General features: G+C 43.5%; 1 protein-coding gene across 1 annotated transcript in view; it reads right to left on the bottom strand.

Annotated features, from left to right (window-relative positions):
- Positions 1–1060: 1060 nt before the first annotated feature.
- The window catches only part of vwf (von Willebrand factor), a gene marked incomplete at its 5' end in the record, with an annotated part of 45555 nt that continues 29263 nt past the window's right edge, over positions 1061–17352 (bottom strand). The window contains 23 exons of the mRNA XM_079567595.1: positions 1061–1485; positions 2097–2194; positions 2269–2308; positions 2489–2617; positions 3738–3836; positions 3956–4072; positions 4156–4196; positions 4715–4895; positions 4985–5101; positions 5339–5488; positions 5598–5803; positions 6038–6142; positions 6226–6297; positions 6380–6482; positions 6799–7022; positions 12409–12750; positions 13016–13205; positions 13558–13799; positions 13898–14075; positions 15806–15852; positions 15936–16100; positions 16171–16314; positions 17122–17265. Coding sequence (XP_079423721.1) covers positions 1300–1485; positions 2097–2194; positions 2269–2308; positions 2489–2617; positions 3738–3836; positions 3956–4072; positions 4156–4196; positions 4715–4895; positions 4985–5101; positions 5339–5488; positions 5598–5803; positions 6038–6142; positions 6226–6297; positions 6380–6482; positions 6799–7022; positions 12409–12750; positions 13016–13205; positions 13558–13799; positions 13898–14075; positions 15806–15852; positions 15936–16100; positions 16171–16314; positions 17122–17265 — 3320 coding nt within the window. The 3' untranslated portion in view covers positions 1061–1299. The remainder of the gene's footprint in view (positions 1486–2096; positions 2195–2268; positions 2309–2488; positions 2618–3737; positions 3837–3955; positions 4073–4155; positions 4197–4714; positions 4896–4984; positions 5102–5338; positions 5489–5597; positions 5804–6037; positions 6143–6225; positions 6298–6379; positions 6483–6798; positions 7023–12408; positions 12751–13015; positions 13206–13557; positions 13800–13897; positions 14076–15805; positions 15853–15935; positions 16101–16170; positions 16315–17121; positions 17266–17352) is intronic.

Below are 17352 nucleotides of genomic sequence, written 5' to 3'. Positions count from 1 at the left end.
AAAGAATTTCTTGCTTCGACATGCTGAGTAAACTCATGTGCTCATCTGGAGACGATAGCCCGATAATAAAAAAATAAATAAATGTAATCAGAGACCATCTTTTCTGAAACATATATCATTTTATTTTGATCTGGGTAGTTCTATTTTGATAAAGGTATATGTGAAATAAAAATAGTGCTACAACATTATGTTACCCACATTATGACTTTTGTTGCCTCATAAAACAGTCTTGTTGTGTCAATAAATTCCTGTCCAAACAATCTGTACCGTCTGCTGCCGTCATGAGGTGGTGCTTATCCTTCAGGGACTACTCGTCTCGGCCCCCCTTCTCCCTTCACCCCCTCATCGACACCCCTCACTCCCCTCCACACGCTGCTCTGATCATGGATTCAATGAGATACTTAATCTTAATCTTAAACACTTTATCAGCATAAATAAGATATGCAGCAAAGTAAAAAATGTGAAACTCATATTTATTTGCTAAACTGCAACTTACAGGCAAGTCTTTTTTTTTTTTCAGATGCTTCAGAGCAGGTCAGTCAGAAGCTGCTTCAAACATTTGCAATCTCTGCATTTGTTTGTTGTGTTTCCTGGTGAGGGGAGTGTTGGGGGGTGCGCTGTGAGGCGGGGGAGGTGCCTCTACTTCTGCAGGGAAAAGCTAGCGCTCTGTTTCGAAGGTGGCGCATCTAGTGATGCAATGTGGGAATGCAACCATGCCGGTCCGGTAAAATGGAGTAGCTTTAAAGTGGACATATTCAGGTTACGAAGTTGTTCATTCAGTATAACATAAGGGTATGTATATCTGGTCCGTAGTTGCATTTCACTTTATTCAAGCAAGTTTTCAATGACTGTTTATTTTTTAACTTTTATATATCAGACAAAGTACGTTGATTCTTCAAAACAAAAAAAAGTCAACAAACCATCACTGGACCCGCCCTTCATTTGCTAGCATATCAATAGCTAAAAAAGAATCCTTTTTTAAAAAATATTATTCTATTTCTCATTTCTCTGCTGCCTGCAGAAGGCACTCCAGGTCCAAACCTAGCCCTTATTTTAAGTTTGAAATATTGAAAATAAAAGCTTAGGTGCCTGCAGGAAAGTTCAAAAGCCACAATTGTGCATGATAATCCACTTTATACCCAAGTGGTATTTTCTAGACAGATTATTTTAAGTAATACAACAAAAACGTTGAGGCTTAGGTGTCCTAAGTAGTCCCGGTAATAATGCCCAGTCAGTATAGGTATTAGACCTTCAAAGGCAGTACTATGTTGTGTGCAGCAGATGCCCCTCCCTCCCGGGTCAGTCGCAGTGCGTGGACACACAGTCACACTGGGACGCTGACAGGACCGTGTGAAGGCTGCGGGTCCCGTTGGCGCAGACCAGGGGGACACTGAGCGCTTCTGTGGCCAGAGCAGAGCAGCACACGCACTCCCGCTCCACAGCACTGCGCTCCGGGGAGTACCGGGAGCGGCTGCGGCATTTACCCTGGAACACAGGCACAGCACAGGGGTGGGATAGGCAGCTTTTCAAAAATGTGGTACTTTGTCAATGTGTTGAAGCACTTTTGTATCTCAATTCATACAGCAGACTAATAAAGCTCATAGACTACTTCATCTACAGTATATCGTCATTTCTTTGGGCAAAATTCTTTATTTGGGACAATCAAATAACACCATTGAATTCCAAAACTTGCTATTTAAAGAAATATGCTCTGAGTTTTCCATTGTAGACAAAAGTTTGTAATCCGTCATCTGTACTTTTCTGTAATTTAAGCGTTTGCCTTTCATCCAAGAGGTTTCGTCAACCACTAACGATCTATATTTGGCAGCAGGCCGGAAATATACAGTGAGATTAGCTAACTTTAACAGCCATCTTTAATCTTGAGGAGAAACATTTGCAACACTTGAACTACCAAGTACAGGCTTAAGATCTTTTGTCTACAACTAAGGGAAAAAATATCCATTCAGATTTTTAAGCTTTTTTCTTGTCATTGTCATGTTATTATGATGTGTCAATAAGTCACATAACAAATGAACTGACTCGGCTACTGTTTCGAGTGTGGCGGTTTTGAAAGCGTTGGGCATCTGTGGCCTTACCTCACAGTAGTGCAGTTCTACCTGCTCCTCTGATTGGCAGTCGTCCACTTTGACGTAGCCCAGTGTCCCTTTGGTCCTTAGGCACTCCGGCTCCACGCCTTCGACAACAAACACGTGTTATAAATAGCTTTTATCACAAACATGTCTCATTATGAACACAAGAAACACTCACAGGTCTGACAGCAGCTGTCTGCAACCGGACTGGCCTTACCCTGAGGGACAAATCATTTACTTAGTGCAGAACAAATCAGTATTGTTTTTTTGGTTTCTTCTTAATCTGAACTAAATGCATGCAGATTGTATTCTTTTAACTCAATCAATTGGTGCACAAAGAGGTAGAGCAATGTTTACAATATTGAGTTAAACATGTGAATGGCATGTAGCAGTCGTACCCCCTGGTCCAGACAGGTCTGGAGGTCAAAAGCAGGGCAAGTGGTGACTTTGACATGGGCCACCAGATCTCCATTGGGGTTCACACTGCAGGAGTACAGGTTACAGCCCTCCTCGCTGCTGGAGTTCACCTGCACACACAGGCAAACTAGCTCAGCAATGGGTTTTAGTCCAAGAAGGTTTCTATTATTCAAGTGTATGATAATATTGTGGTAGTTTGATATTGCAAGCTCACAAAATGGCCAATTTCTAATTTCCATATTTCCATATCAACCAAAAAACAAACAAACAAACAAACAAGCTCCTGATTGGTCACATGCACGTGGCGTCAAAACCAAGACAAACAAATAACAAAACATTTGAACTCAATCTCTCAGCCTTGAGACAGGCAAATAAAACTGCATACACAGTGCAACCTCACCCCCTGGCCAGTAGTTCTCTGTGTACCACTGGTGCTACTTCAAGGTCAAGGTCTGGTTCATTTATAAAGTACATGTAAAACAACATTGCTGCCTAAAGTGCTGTACACACAAATACATCGACATAGAAGGCAATATACATACTGTATACAAATACAAGTACAAAACAAACAAATAACAACAACAATGTCCTGCTCAGTTTTGGTTAAAAGCCTTCGCAAACTGTCTAAAGACTGGGCTTCAAGACTTGAACAGACTGTTCAAAAACGTCCTCGAGACTCACCAGGTGCTACTCAGGATCATTTAAAATTTTAGACTTAATCAATCTTTATTAGAGAAATTAGCATTTATTTGCATTTAGCAAGTTCAGTTTACTTACTAAAGGGATTTTGTGATTCATTGTCACCTAATTTTGCGATACATTGTGCAGCCCTCGAGTTTATTTTGCTCCTAATACTTTACTATTTTACTTGATTTTTGATTGTGACTTAATCTGAATTGTTTACAAAGAAAGTCATCAAATTGGACTCCTCAAGCTTATGTCAAAAATATAATGCTTAAGTCATTGTGTATAAAAAAAATACAACCAAATTCAGAAAAAAAAAGTAGTTTGTTAATAGTTTATGCCCAGTCGAGTCCAGTTTAAGCCTGCTTTAGACCCGGTTTAGTCCTGATTTGATCTGTTATAAAGTGTGGAAAGTTGGATCCTGTAGTGCTTATAGGGCCTTACATTAGAAGAACTTTCCAATTGAAGAAACTATACTGTAAAGGCCATTTTCTCAGGCCATTTCAACTTCAAGATGGAGGTTTTTGCCAGTGTTCATGAGATTACCGGCACACTGCTGAGAGTCCCGTCAGGCCGCTGTAGAAAACAAGCCGTGGCGACACACCGGCCGCAGCAGGCGCCGTCCTCCCTCTGCAGACCGTACCCCTGAGCAGAGGAAAGTCAAGCATTTCAGCCTGTGAGTCATTTATTGTGACGGGTGTAAAATATTATTCCCATGCTATAATTGGGACATTAATAGTTAAACATTCATAAGCGTTGGTCACCATGGGACACTCCGGGCAGGTGGTTCTCTTGCAGGACAGTTTGAAGTTCTTGACTGCTCCCTCCTCCACCAAACACTCACAATGGGTACACAGATCCACCATCAGCGTCTCTCCGGGCTGCAGTCACAGAACACAAGCCAATTATTACGATAATATGACACATTTGTGATTCATGAGCGGAAAGTTAATGTTTAACTCACTCCAATCAAAGTGTGGTTGTAGAGACAGGCTTTGACAGGGACTGCAAAGACACACTGATTTAGACAGTCCAGAAAGCGGTCACTATGAGGTCTAATGAGAGAGCGACCTCTGCTGGACAGAAGCAAACATTACACTGCGGACAAACACTAAAAAATGAATCGGTGTCTCGTATAGTGTTGCTTAATTTCTTTCAACTACATTTAGATATTTTGTTTATACCATGGGTCTCCAATCTTGAACTAGAGTTAATTTTACTTTTACTGAATAAAGAAGGCAGGGAGCTACTTTCACGGGGCACTTGGGCAGAATTAATCCTGGGCGGATAGTAGCCAACATGATATTTAAAGAAGGAAAAAGAATTAAGTAGGGCAGCAGGATATGAAATACACTACAGCTGTCTTGAATATTGCAATAATTTACAAAACAATTTCAACATTCCATAGATTTTAAACATTAGTGCGTGTGTGTGTGTGTGTGTGTGTGTGTGTGTGTGTGTGTGTGCGTGTGTGTGTGTGTGCGTGTGTGTGTGTGTGTGTCGTCTCCGGTGACGTGCTGTACCGCAGCGGCAGGACGGGCAGCAGTCCTGGGTGTCACAGTGCAGCTCTGTCCCCAGGGGGCAGGAGGGTGCGTCCACTACAGAGCAGCTGACATTCTTCTCTGTCACAAACACCTGGTCATTGACCTTCACGCACTCCTGCAGGACGCACTTATTCTGGACAGAGGGCCACACCTCGCCCACCTGCAGGAGGACACACACACACAATGTTGCTCAAAGGTTGGTCTCCCAGAATATTAGCATGGGTAGCTAATGGATTAGACAACACCGACCTGCCGGATCCGTGCCCCTATGAGCGCGTCCCCTCTCATCTCCCCCCTGGACACCACACAGCCGCTTGAAACGCATTTTCCACAGCATGGCGGTTCAGAGGGAGCATAGGAAGAGCCCTGGGAGAGATAAATGGGTCATCAAATAATTATTGTTAGTACTTTAATTGCAAAAAACAGCTTTTAGTGGTGTGTCTATAAAGTCCCTCCCTTTGCAGCTCCTTCTGTACAAATACAGCATTTTATCTTAAACTGTGGTTTAGACATTTAGCACAAACAATTTCCAGCATTGCTCTTATTTATGTCCATTTATCTAAAAACCTGCTGACCACAGTAATGTCGGGTGTAGTCTCTCACCAGAGGGCAGGTGGTGTCACACACAGGCGGGGCACAGTGGGCCGTATACAGCCCGCTCTCTGGGTCCCGTTGCTCGACACAGGTGCATTTCTTACAGCCGTCCTCCCATTCGGTGGCCAGCGGGTGAACCACGCCCCCCGCCACACAAACCTGTGGACAGAGAGAGCATGAGGGCAGAAGTCTTGGGTAAAAAATGCAGTTGTCCTATCTGTGGAGGTGCTCTGTCCCCTTTGGTATCAAGACTAAAAACTAAACTCACTTTGTCGGGTTCACAGGTGGTCAGGGTGCAGCCGCAGTCGTTGGCGGAGGTAGACGTGGTGAAGCCAACCGGGCAGGAGCGCGTGGAGTTCTGACATTTGCACTCACACTCGAACGCATCGCAGCATTTAGTCTTTTTGACTGACAGCTGTCGGTGTGGTGGACAGGTGGGAGGGGTTTGGAGCTTACACGTCTCCTTTTTACAGACTAAGAAGAAAACAAGACAAATCTTGATCATAATCTTACACTTTGTGGGTTAGAAAATGCTATTTCGAACTAAAACGGCTAAAGCAAATTCTACCGTAGTTATACCGTAGCTTATTCAACAAGGTATACAGAGTCTTTTCATTTTTATTTATATCAGAGTAAGTAAATATACTCAAATCAACAAATCGTTCTGAATTCTGTCAACTTCAACATACAATACAATAAACTTCTTACCGCACTCATGGACAGGCTGGCATTCTCCAGGGTTTTTAAGAATCAAACTTTCACCATCATCACAGCCGGGCACTTCAGGCACAGAGCAGTTTACAAGATCACAGACTGCGTAGAAGATGAAACAAAAAACATGCTTAACAGCTGTCACTTTCTGGAGCGTATGCAGAGGGTATGGCGTTCTGCTTTACCACACTCATACTCCGGGCAGCACTTGGACTCCCTCTTCTCTCTCAAAACCTCACAGGGTCCGCATGCAGGAGCTGCACAAACAAGTTATAATTACAAACAAAAACATGGATATGAGCTGATGATACATTTGTTTAAACATGGACATATGTGTGCCTTTCACGTCGCTGCAGGGTCGTGCTGTGCAGTTGATCCTCTGATGGTCCAAACAGATGCAGATCACACAAGGATTGTCGTCTGGGACCCAGGACTGAAGGTACTGAAAGAACAAAATTATTTAACCACATTGGTCTTTGCAAGAGGCATGGGAACTTCAAAAACCTCTGTACAGTAAGCAAAAGAACACTAAAATAACTAATAATAATAGTAATCATGATTTCTGTACTCATAAATTAAGTCACCATTATCAATACATTTATACATTAACTTACATTACATTAACAACAACATCTGGTTAAACTTGTGCTTGTGTCCCTTGTGTCCCTGTCATCTACATGTGACCTGTCCGTCAGTGTCATGGCCTGGGGTTAACCCTGTCAGGAGCAGTGGGTTGTATTACTGTGTGAGGATCTCACTGAATACGTGTGTCCATGCTGGTCTTCACACTGGCTGCAGCGCTCAGGGGCTACACACTCTCCCTGGTTCAGGAGCAGGCCTTCGGGGCAGTAGCAGCCCTCAGTGGGGGTGTCCACACAGGAGGACGCGTTAGCCTTGCTCGTCAGAGCCTGGACGCTGCCACAGTCCTGCACACAGCCGCTCCGACACGCTCGGTACTCCATAGTGCTCGGGCACTGGAACGCTGTCATCATCAACAGAGCAAACAACATAATTCGTTAATTGACCGTCTGAAAGAGCCTCATATGTAAATTCACTGCCAAAGGATCAGCTCTGAGCTTTGTTCATGTGGAGCAGCTCCATGAAGCAGAGGAACAAGATAAAATATGATTATAATGAATATAATCAATTCAAAGTCGACCAAATTCGTCTTAAATTTAGTCGACTAAATTTACTTGCAATTTTAGTCGACTAAAACTAGACTAAAATTTAAGATATTTTTTTTGACTAAACTAGACTAAAATCGAATTACATTTTACTAAACTAAAATATGTTGTCAAAATTAACACTGGTTGGAACGGCGCCCCCTTGTGTCACCTTGCATCCAAATGCCCCGAACGTAACAGTGGGTCAAAATGACCCGTGAAGGCCACACAAGGGTTATTCTAACATCCTGCAAACAAATCCAAGCAGAAACTGTCCAAAAACTCACAAGTTTAATGGATTTAAGAATTGTGAAGATGCTCAAAGAAGCTCCTCTGGTAAAATATAATTTGACCTGTTGAGATGTTTTTGATTGAAATAGCTTTTGATTTCAGTAAATACGACCTCCTAATGCTGCAAATTCAACAAATCACCATCTTCAGTTAATTACAAGCTTTAAAATGTATTGAAACGATGAGTTGCATAATAATTTGGAACAGTAGTTTTTTCTGTTTTTTTACTATATTTATTTTTGAAAAAAATACTGTTTTCACTGGGAGATTTTTTCAACCACATTTAAATGATCCTCGACCAGTTAAAGACTTGAAAATTATGCTGACTCTCATTTGAGTCGACAGTTTAGGAAATCAGAGAAAAATGTCATTTGCATCATAATTTGGAACGCGGTGTTCACATTTTTCTCTGTATAATGTATAAATTAAGAGCAGAGTTCTCAGCATTGTCAAAAAACTTTTTTTTTTCTGACAAAAACTCCTAAAACTAAGACCCTAGGGAAAAAAATTAAAAATAAGAACAAACATAAAGGCAGTAGCAATACCGTAAATTTAGATTGAGGGAGACAAAAGGGGGCTTTGGGCAGGGTGGTCGGCGAGGGCCGATAATCGCCGCTTACGGCTCTATTTTTAGATGTTTTTCCTGTCTTTGTTTACCCCGTATGACTGCTTTGAACATGACCATATATGGACAATTCCAAATATTCATTTTGAACTTCCCCTTTGGCCTTGTAATACATTGCCGTAGCAACAGAACGTCATCTCATTTGAATATTCCGCCTCGGACCACTAGCCCTGGACTGCTCACATTACAGTACTTCACTCCAGAGAACCTCACGTACACTGAACACGCACTTTCATAGTTTGCCGTTGTTTTGCGAGATTAACCACTTTTCAAACACTTTCCGTTCACCTCACGGTAGCGAGATTAATATACTCTCATCTGTCATCTTAACAGTTAACAACAAGATGAACACCGAACAAGCTGCAAAGGAACAGTCAGCCACTGTCGAAAAGCCACTTCGTAAGATCAGACGTATGCAGAAGAGAGGTCAGGAACGCCAGAGTCAGGCACTGACTGAGTCCCAAACCATGGACACACAACCAGAAAAGGAGACCGTTTGCCAGGTCCAAAATGGTTCGGAAACGTGTCCACAAATTGTCCAGGAAACTGTCACGGACATCACCTCTGATGTTCTGGACCGCCAGAGTCCCTTGACTGAAACCTGCACCATGGACACACAACCAGAAAAGGAGACCGTTTGCCAGGTCCAAAATGGGGAAAAGTGTCCACAAATTGTCCAGGAAACTGTCATGGACAATAACTCTGATTTTCTGGACCGCCAGAGTCAGGCGTTGATTGAATCCTGCACCATGGACACACAACCAGGAATGGATATCGTTTGCCAGGTCCAAAATGGGGAAACGTGTCCACAAATTGTCCAGGAAACTGTCACGGACAATACCTCCAATAATCTGGATTCCAGGGAAAGCCAAGCATCCTACGAGGATCTTCTCAAACAAATAGAGCTTCTGAACGCACGAGTAAAAGAGCAGGAGGAAGAGCTTTTGGAAAGAAACTATGTTACGAACAGGTTTAAAAAGGACAGAGACGAAGATACCCGAAAACGGAGGAACAATGATAGACTACGACGGGAGGTGGATAGTCTGAAAGGTGAGGTAAATGGGCTTCAAGGAGAAGTGAAAAACCTTGAATCTGCCCTTTCTGAAAAGAATATGGCATTAGAAGACGCCCTAAGCAGAGTAAAAACTCTGGAAGAAAAGACCCAGAAGGAATTTACTCTGCTCCAAGGGGAGATCGCTGGTTTGGAAGCAGAAAGGGGCGAACTACAATCGCAGGTCAGCAACCAACAATCTCTTCTATGTGAAAAGACTTTGGCAGAACAAGAGGCTCTCAAAACAGTTGCCACTCTCGAGGCGGAGAGCGCTTCCTTAGAATCAACGCTTTGTTATACGGATACAGTACTGGAAGAGATGACATTTCTTCGGGCAGATAGGATTCGCCTGATGAGAGAGGTAGGCGACTTAAAATCAGCCCTCTTTGAAAAGAGTGCAGCAGAGGAAAATGCCCAGAGCAAATTTGAAATGATGGAGAACAACATGAATAGAGTGCGGGAAGAAAGAAGTGGCCTGTGCTTGGAGGTGAACAACTTAAAATCGGCCCTCATTGAAAAGAATGCAGCACATGAAAACGCACAAAGCAAAGTTAAAAAGATGGAGGAAGAGATGGCTGGATTACAAGAAGAAAGAAATGAGATGTCCTTGCAGGTGAACAACCTAAAGTCGGCCTTCCTGGAGAAGGATACAGAACTCGGACAGGCCCAGAGGAAAGTTAAAATGATGGAGGAAGAGATGAATGTGTTGCGGGCAGAAAGAAATGAGATGTTCTTGCAGGTAAACAACCAAAAATCATCCGTCGAAGAGAAGAATGCAGCACTGGGAGAGGCCCGTAGGAAAATTAAAATTATGGAGGAAGAGATGAATGTGTTGCGGGCAGAAAGAAATGAGATGTCCTTGCAGGTGAACAGCCAAAAATCATCCCTCCATGAGAAGAATACAGCACTGGGAGAGGCCCGTAGGAAAGTGAAAACTCAAGAAGAGGAGAAGGTTAAATTGCAGGAGGAAAGCAAAAGCCTTGGCTTGCAATTGGGATACGTAAAGTCACTCCTCCTTGAAAAGACTAAAGCACTGGTGGAGGAACAGAGCGAAATACAAAATCTGGAGGAAAAGATGGAAGGATCGCAGGCAGAAAAAAATGGCTTGTCCTTGAAGGTGGACAACCTAGAATCAGTCCTCCTTGCAAGGAACACAGCACTGGAAGAGGAGCAGAGCAAAGTAAATGCTCTGGAGAAGAAGACATGTGATCTGCAGTCCTCAGAGAAACGTCTAAAGGCAGTCTTGCACAAACAGCAAAAAGACACGGAAGATGCCTGTTCCAAAGTGGCCGAGCGAGAGCAGGAGATAAGAAAGCAAAAGGCCACAGCACAAGCCTTGGAGCAGACTTTAAAAACAACACATGTCACGTTTAGGACCATTGTTGAAAAGTGCCATGCCAAATTCTCTTCTGTCCTGGCAGAAAAAAATAACATAGAGAAGATGGTGCAAGATCTAAGCCGAGAAACGAAGCGTCTAAACGTCATTCACAGCAAAGAATTGAGCTTGTTGCAAAGCTCAGAAGAGGGAAAGAGGGTAGCGCTTCAGCGGACGATACAGGAGCTTTCCGACGCACTGAAAGCTTCACAGGAGAGCAACTCTGATCTGCTCACGCACAACAACAAGCTTCAGGGAACTATCAGGATCAAAGAGGATCAGCTTCAAGAGACCGAGAAGCTGGCCCAGCTCTTTCTCAAGAAGAAAAAGAGATGGTTTAGTTAAGGCTTTTGCCGCTAAACCACCTCCAACTCTAGAAAGGACATCAGTAGAGCTTCACGTTGAAGGCTGATGCTAACGCCACGTGGCTGCCAAGTTCATCTGCACATTTTTAATAAGAATTAGGCATTAAAAAAGACACACACAAAAACAGATTTCAAAATCCCCCAGACATGAGCATGAAAGTTACTATCAGCGTCTCGGCACATTTTCTCAAAATGGAAATGTTAAGACGTTTCTTTACCTGCTTTGCGTGTTTTACCATCAAACACCAAGCCTTCCTCGAGGTAACAAAGCTCTTGGTGATGTGGTGGTGAGGCAGACGTCAGGCGTATGGACATACAGGTCTGTACGACTGACTGAAGCATTCCGAAAAACACCATGTCAACAGGAGCGGCGAAACCTCTGAGCGCGGCGTGCAGTTAGCAGGTAAAGAAATGGCTTTTCATTTCTATTTCATATTCTATTCTATCCCACATTAAATTTATGACGTTAACCTTCAATTTGCACATTTGTAAGAGCTGGGGGTTTCACATTGCATTGTGGATACTTCGATATGAACACATAGTGGATAAATTCTTTATCCACTTTTGGATAAAGAATTTAACGCTCAGTGACAGATTGAAGTCGGACTGACAGATTTGTTTCATGGCAACGTTAGCAAACAGCCAACAGCACGTCTACTGATGAAATCCATTGTTTTTGTCAACTCTTGTGTCGGGAGATGACAAAGTTCATATGTTACTCCTGCGGCAGTCAAAGACATGCTGCTAACCATTTTTCATGAATATAAAAAATAAAGATCAAGTATTAACTTCATTTTGTGTGTTTTCATTTTATGTTCTTCAGGTGGCGTCCGTCCCCAAACCTTCGTCATTTATGGAAACCCATGACAGACGACATGCAGCGGAGACGAGCGGATCATTTTCGTACACAAGCTAACTCAATGCACCATTACAACATGAGACCGGCCTGCCCTTTAAACCTGGAATTTAAATAAACCCAAATGCAAAATCCATAACGTATATGTTTTTTTTAAATCTTCTTTGAATCACTGACATTAATCTCAGAGACCTGGGATGATTAGTTTTCAGGTTAAGGGAAAAACTACTGAAAAAGGGTGTTCCACTTTATTATGCAGATCATCATTTTCAAGCAATATGGGAAAGAAAAAGGATCTCTCTGCTGATGAAAAGCGTGAAATAGTTGAATGCTTTGGTCTAGGTATAAAAACCTTCGATATTTCATGAAAGATTAAGCGTAATCATCGTACTGATAAGAGAAATGCTCTTCAATGCTTCATTCGCTAAGACCGACATGGGAAGAAAGTAAAAAGTAAGCATTTGTTCACCCAGTGCCTCAGGGAAACCTGTCAGGAGGAGTTAATAATTACTCGGATGGTACAGTGGATGTCCTATAACCAGATGATCAATCAGAGTTTCAACAGCAAATACATTCAGTCAGTGTGTTTTTGGTCGAGACACTTCACGTAACTATGTTAAAAAAAAACATAAAAGCACTCACGGCAGAGGTGGGGGCTCCTCCAGTCCACGCAGACCCCGTTCTGTCTGCAGAGGTGTGCATACGCGGAGAGCAGCTCACACACGTCCGACTGCTCACAGGCCCGCTCCTCACAGCGGGACAGGAACAGCTGCACGGGCACCAGCTCTGAGCAGGGGGCAAACACCACAGAGCGCAGAGCCTGACAGCCCATGGCGGCCCCCAGCGAGCACACGGGCCTGCTCCTGGGTATGCACACGCCCTCTCCCCCAGACACCCTCCAGTCCCCCATGAAGGCGGACTGCTCCTCCGTCAGGCTGCCGTTACGCAGGCGGAGATGGTTTGTCTGGTCCTCTCCACAAGAACCTGAGAGGAGGAGGAAAGTGAAACATACATGAGTTCATGAGGGTGGCAGAGGTTTTAAACTTTTTACTCCTTACTGTAATCCCACAGAAGGGCTGCTATTAATGTAATTTAATGTCATCTGTTAACGACAAAATCTCTTGTCTCCATGGGCTCTTTCCAACCCTGTAGGTTGGGCCTCTACAAACATGTTCTTAGCAGCTCATAATTCAGTCTTGGTTAGCATTAGCTTAAACGTTTTGTAGACTCCTTTGGCATTAATCCTCACCGCAGAGTCCGGCGGTGGGCCCGGCTGCGTTGGATCCCAGCACAGTGATGGTGAACTCGTTGCTCTGAGGAGTGAAGCTCAGGACGTAGCCGTAGTCAGACTTCAGCTGCAGCATGATCCCTCCGTACCTCAGCAGCTCCACTCCAGCGTGTCTCCAGGGCAGAGACAGCTCCTCCTGGTCGATCAGAGCCTGGACAGGTCATTAAAATACATTTAGGAAAAATAATTCATATGCATATAGACGAGCAAGTGTTGGCTTCATAGCATAGATGCCCAGGTTTTAATTCATTGTTTTTTACATTAAATAAAAAGTATAGTAAGTTTAATCAGACTTGTAAATATGAAGAAAAAAACAAGGAACAAATAAAGAAAATAATAATAATAAAAATGAAGAATTTAATTTAATTTGGTGTCTGTTGCCATACGGTTGCTATGCTGTGAACACACTTGCATACCCTCTAAAGAGCTACTATTGTTTTATGTACCAAGGCGTTGAAAGTAATATATGTATGTATGTATGTATGTGTATGTGCTTGAACTACCGTCATATCGTTCCTCAGCATGATGGTGTAGGGTCCGTGGGTCACTTCTATGGCCTTCATGCAGACTTGGGCGTAGTCGGAGGGGTGGGCGCATGGTCCGTTGTGTAGTATCACCTCGGAGAACTCGCTGATGCTTTTATTGACGGTTAGAAGAGTGTAGGAGCACAGACCCTCCCCGTCCATCCGCAGAGCCAGGCCGTCGAAGCGCACCACGTGGTTGGTGGAGCTGCCCATGCACATACCTACAAAGACAAAAGAAAAGGAGCGCTCGGTCAATATTATAATACAATATAGGCACACGGGTAAGTGGTATGATAATGTCTATGAACAGGGCACATACATGGGCATTCCCAGTGGCAGGCGCATGTCTCCTGTACCCTGACCGCGGGCATGTTGTTGCTACACGCCGGGGGCTCCATCCGCTCACAGCTCACTTTGTGGCTCTGCACGGTCACCGCTCCGCTGGGGTGACACAGCACAGAGTGGCAGCCATCCTCAAGCAGCCAGGACTCCCCCGGCTGGAAAACACACACAAAAGACTTCAGTAAACAGTCTATGGTATTGTATGAAAAACAGGTCAAAGTAATTCAGTCTTAATTTGCTGTGGTAGAAATTAAAGGGGGGGTATTATGCAAAATTGACTTTTTCAAGCTTTACATCATGTTATTCTGTCATTCCCTCATTAAAAACATGCCTGAAGTGTTGCCTTGGCACATTCACATATTTTTGAATAATCTGTAAAAACTCTGATGGCGGCCATTTTAGGGATAGGTTTGCCTGAGTCCTCCTAGGAACGCCCCCCACCTCCTGGAGACGCCTCCGAGCTTTCGTCACCAGCCGAGTAACCAACCACTGCTCCTCAGCAGAACCCCCTCCCCACTGATGCCACAGACAGCGTGTGGAGGGGGCGTGTCGGAAAGGGTCAGAGGCTTAAAGACACAGAGGCCTATTTCAAAATTCACTAGACATTCACTACAGCCATTTTGAGAGAGCAATTTTATACACGGCAGTTATTCTAATTTACTGCATTTACAGACCAACAGAAAGTTTGGTCATCATTGTAGTGTGATATAGACTGGTGCTATGTGACTAAAAAAAGCATAATACCCCTCTTTAACAAAATCAAAAGTACAAGTACGAGTGGATTTTCCCATTCAATATTTTTTTACAAACTGCCCTGTCAACCACGTGACATCGCACTGCAGATTCTGAAAAGTAAAGCAAAATGTATTTCAAATGCATCTGTAGATATCCATGTCACTCTTTGCCTTTTATATTGTGATACTTTCATCCTGCTGTTGCAACCATTAAATGTTGCCGTTCTGTGACAAAATAAAGGTGTTTTTTTTACTTGTAAAACAAACCTAATTTAAAGAGAATTGAGTTTTGGATCAGATGACATAGAGTGAAGGAAAAGAAATGCCACATTTTAAAGGAACAGGCCACCGTTTTTACATACTGAGATATGTTCTTACCTTAGCTTTGACGAGTTCTTTAGGACCTGTCTGATCTTCACCCGTGCCTTCAGTCACGTTAGCATTTAGCCTCTCCCCCTCTCCTCTATAGCTCCAAAACAGGTCAAGATAGAAGCTACCAAGCTCTTCCACGTTTTCCCTATTTAAATATGGTTAGTTTGTGAAGTTCGTGAAGTTCGAAATCCGCGCAGTAATCTTCACTTTACTGTGCGGATGCCAAATTCCTGGTACTCCTGGTATTATTACGCCTTACAATATAGTTCCCCCTTTTATCCGCTTAGAAAATCCACATTGTTTAATTTTGTGTAATTATTCTTTGTAGTGGAACACTTCACGTAACCATATTTAAATAGGGAAAACGTGGAAGAGCTTGGTAGCTTCTATCTTGACCAGTTTTGGAGCTATAGAGGAGAGAGGGAGAGGCTAAATGCTAACGCCGTCTGCGCTGTGTTTACGTGACTGAAGGCACGGGGGAAGATCAGACAGGTCCTAAAGAACTCGTCAAAGCTAAGGTAAGAACATATCTCAGTATGTAAAAACGGTGGCCTGTTCCTTTAAGGGGTACAAGCAAACGCTGTCTGTAGACTAATATCAGCCAATACAATACAAACAAAAGAGAAGAGCCTTGAAAAAACATGAAAAATACATCTATTACACTGTAGTGCCAAATGAATACACCAGAATTTCACATTCTGAAATCTCCATTGGTTTGTTATTATCAAATGTGTTAAATATCTGAGAAATGTTCTACAAAATATCACTTAATTACCGACCTTCCTCTCAGTTCCATCGTCATCCACGCACAATCCCGGCGGACCAGCTGAAGACACAACAGCAGCACATCATGAGCCAAGTTCAAATGGAAACCACATTCTTCATCAGAACGTCACGCATTTAACGCACCCCTGCACATCCTCTCCGCAAACTCCCTGTCCAGAGTCAGCAGCAACAGCAGCTGGTCCGTGCCGCTCAGGTGGAGGCTGTTGTCCTGTTTGCCGTGGCGACCCAGAACGCTGACCTCTGCCCTGTCGTACCTTTGCCCCACCCCGATAGGAAACACAGACACACCTGGCAGGAAGGAAGGCACGTATGAATTATGATCAAGAGGAGAAGTGTCCAAATGTCAGGCAGTGATTACCGGTCGCCAGTGCTTCATTTGCTGCTTCTCTGACGTCATCGCTGGATTTGTCCGAAACTACCATGACAATGACCTTAGCCACGCCCGCTCTCCCTCCGCTGGCAGGAGAAACGGCCGTCTGAATGGCAGAACGCAGGGCAGCGCCTGAAAACAAAAATTTGAGTAAACTAAGGATATGGTGTTTATTTAGTAAGAGTGGCAGAACTACTCGCTTAAATGTTCAGGTTTTTAGTCAGTTGTTCTCATATCTTGTGCTAGCTTTCACCTCGAAACAAAGAAATAGTTTAATCAAGGGGTTTGCCAAAGTGGAGATCGCAACCCTCTGGGCCAATTGTGACTCGCGAGAGTCCTGGGCAGGGGTCGCAAGATGATTTCAAGATTAAATAAAAAGAAAAATGCCATCGCTTTGTGTAAAACTTTTAATTTAAAAACGAACAAACTTTATTTATCCCACAGTGAGTTAAACACTATAACCCCCCGCTCTGGCGCTGGTAGAGCACGGTGCTGTGATCGCTGTAGCCGAGCGCCCCCGTCAGTGTCAAAGTCTAGACTACAGCCTGCGTTTAGGAACAACAGATCAGGCACAGTAACTTTTTACAGTGGTTGTCCCGTGTTGCTTAGCCACAAAAGACGGTAAACCACTATTTACACAGTAAGCCGCTAGTTTCCTCTATTGATGCCTGTGCGGATCTGGGATGTGCGTGTTTTTTCGCCAAGTCTGTATTCTCAAAATGCATTTCTCTCACAATGTGGATCCAACACCTACAGATGCCATATTTTCCAGTATTGATCTTGACTGATTTTCATACGTACATATTATTACTACACTTCATAACTTACATTTATGTAGGGAATCTAGAGGTAAACACTCAAACATTCACCTGTAGGGACATTATGACATCCCTACAATCATTTCTAAGGAATACTGTATCTTCATCTGTGTGTGGTTACCCAGTTGAGGGGCAGCGGGGGTCCTGCTGGGAACACGGTCCACCTGAGCCAGGAGCTGGGCTGGGCTCTGCTCCTGTTTCCAGGTTATCTCTGCGGTGTTTTTCTCGCCGTATTGAACTAAGCTGACGTGAGTGTCATTAGGACCTGGAAGAAAGAGTAGATTAAAACCGTATATTAAACATTTTCTGTCATTCACCCATTCATATCAAACCCCGCCAAAAACAATGAGCA

Source organism: Gobius niger (genome assembly GCF_951799975.1).
Source record: "Gobius niger genome assembly, chromosome: 12".
In the NCBI taxonomy this organism is placed as follows: domain Eukaryota; kingdom Metazoa; phylum Chordata; class Actinopteri; order Gobiiformes; family Gobiidae; genus Gobius; species Gobius niger.
This window is presented reverse-complemented; position numbering and strand designations above follow the sequence as displayed.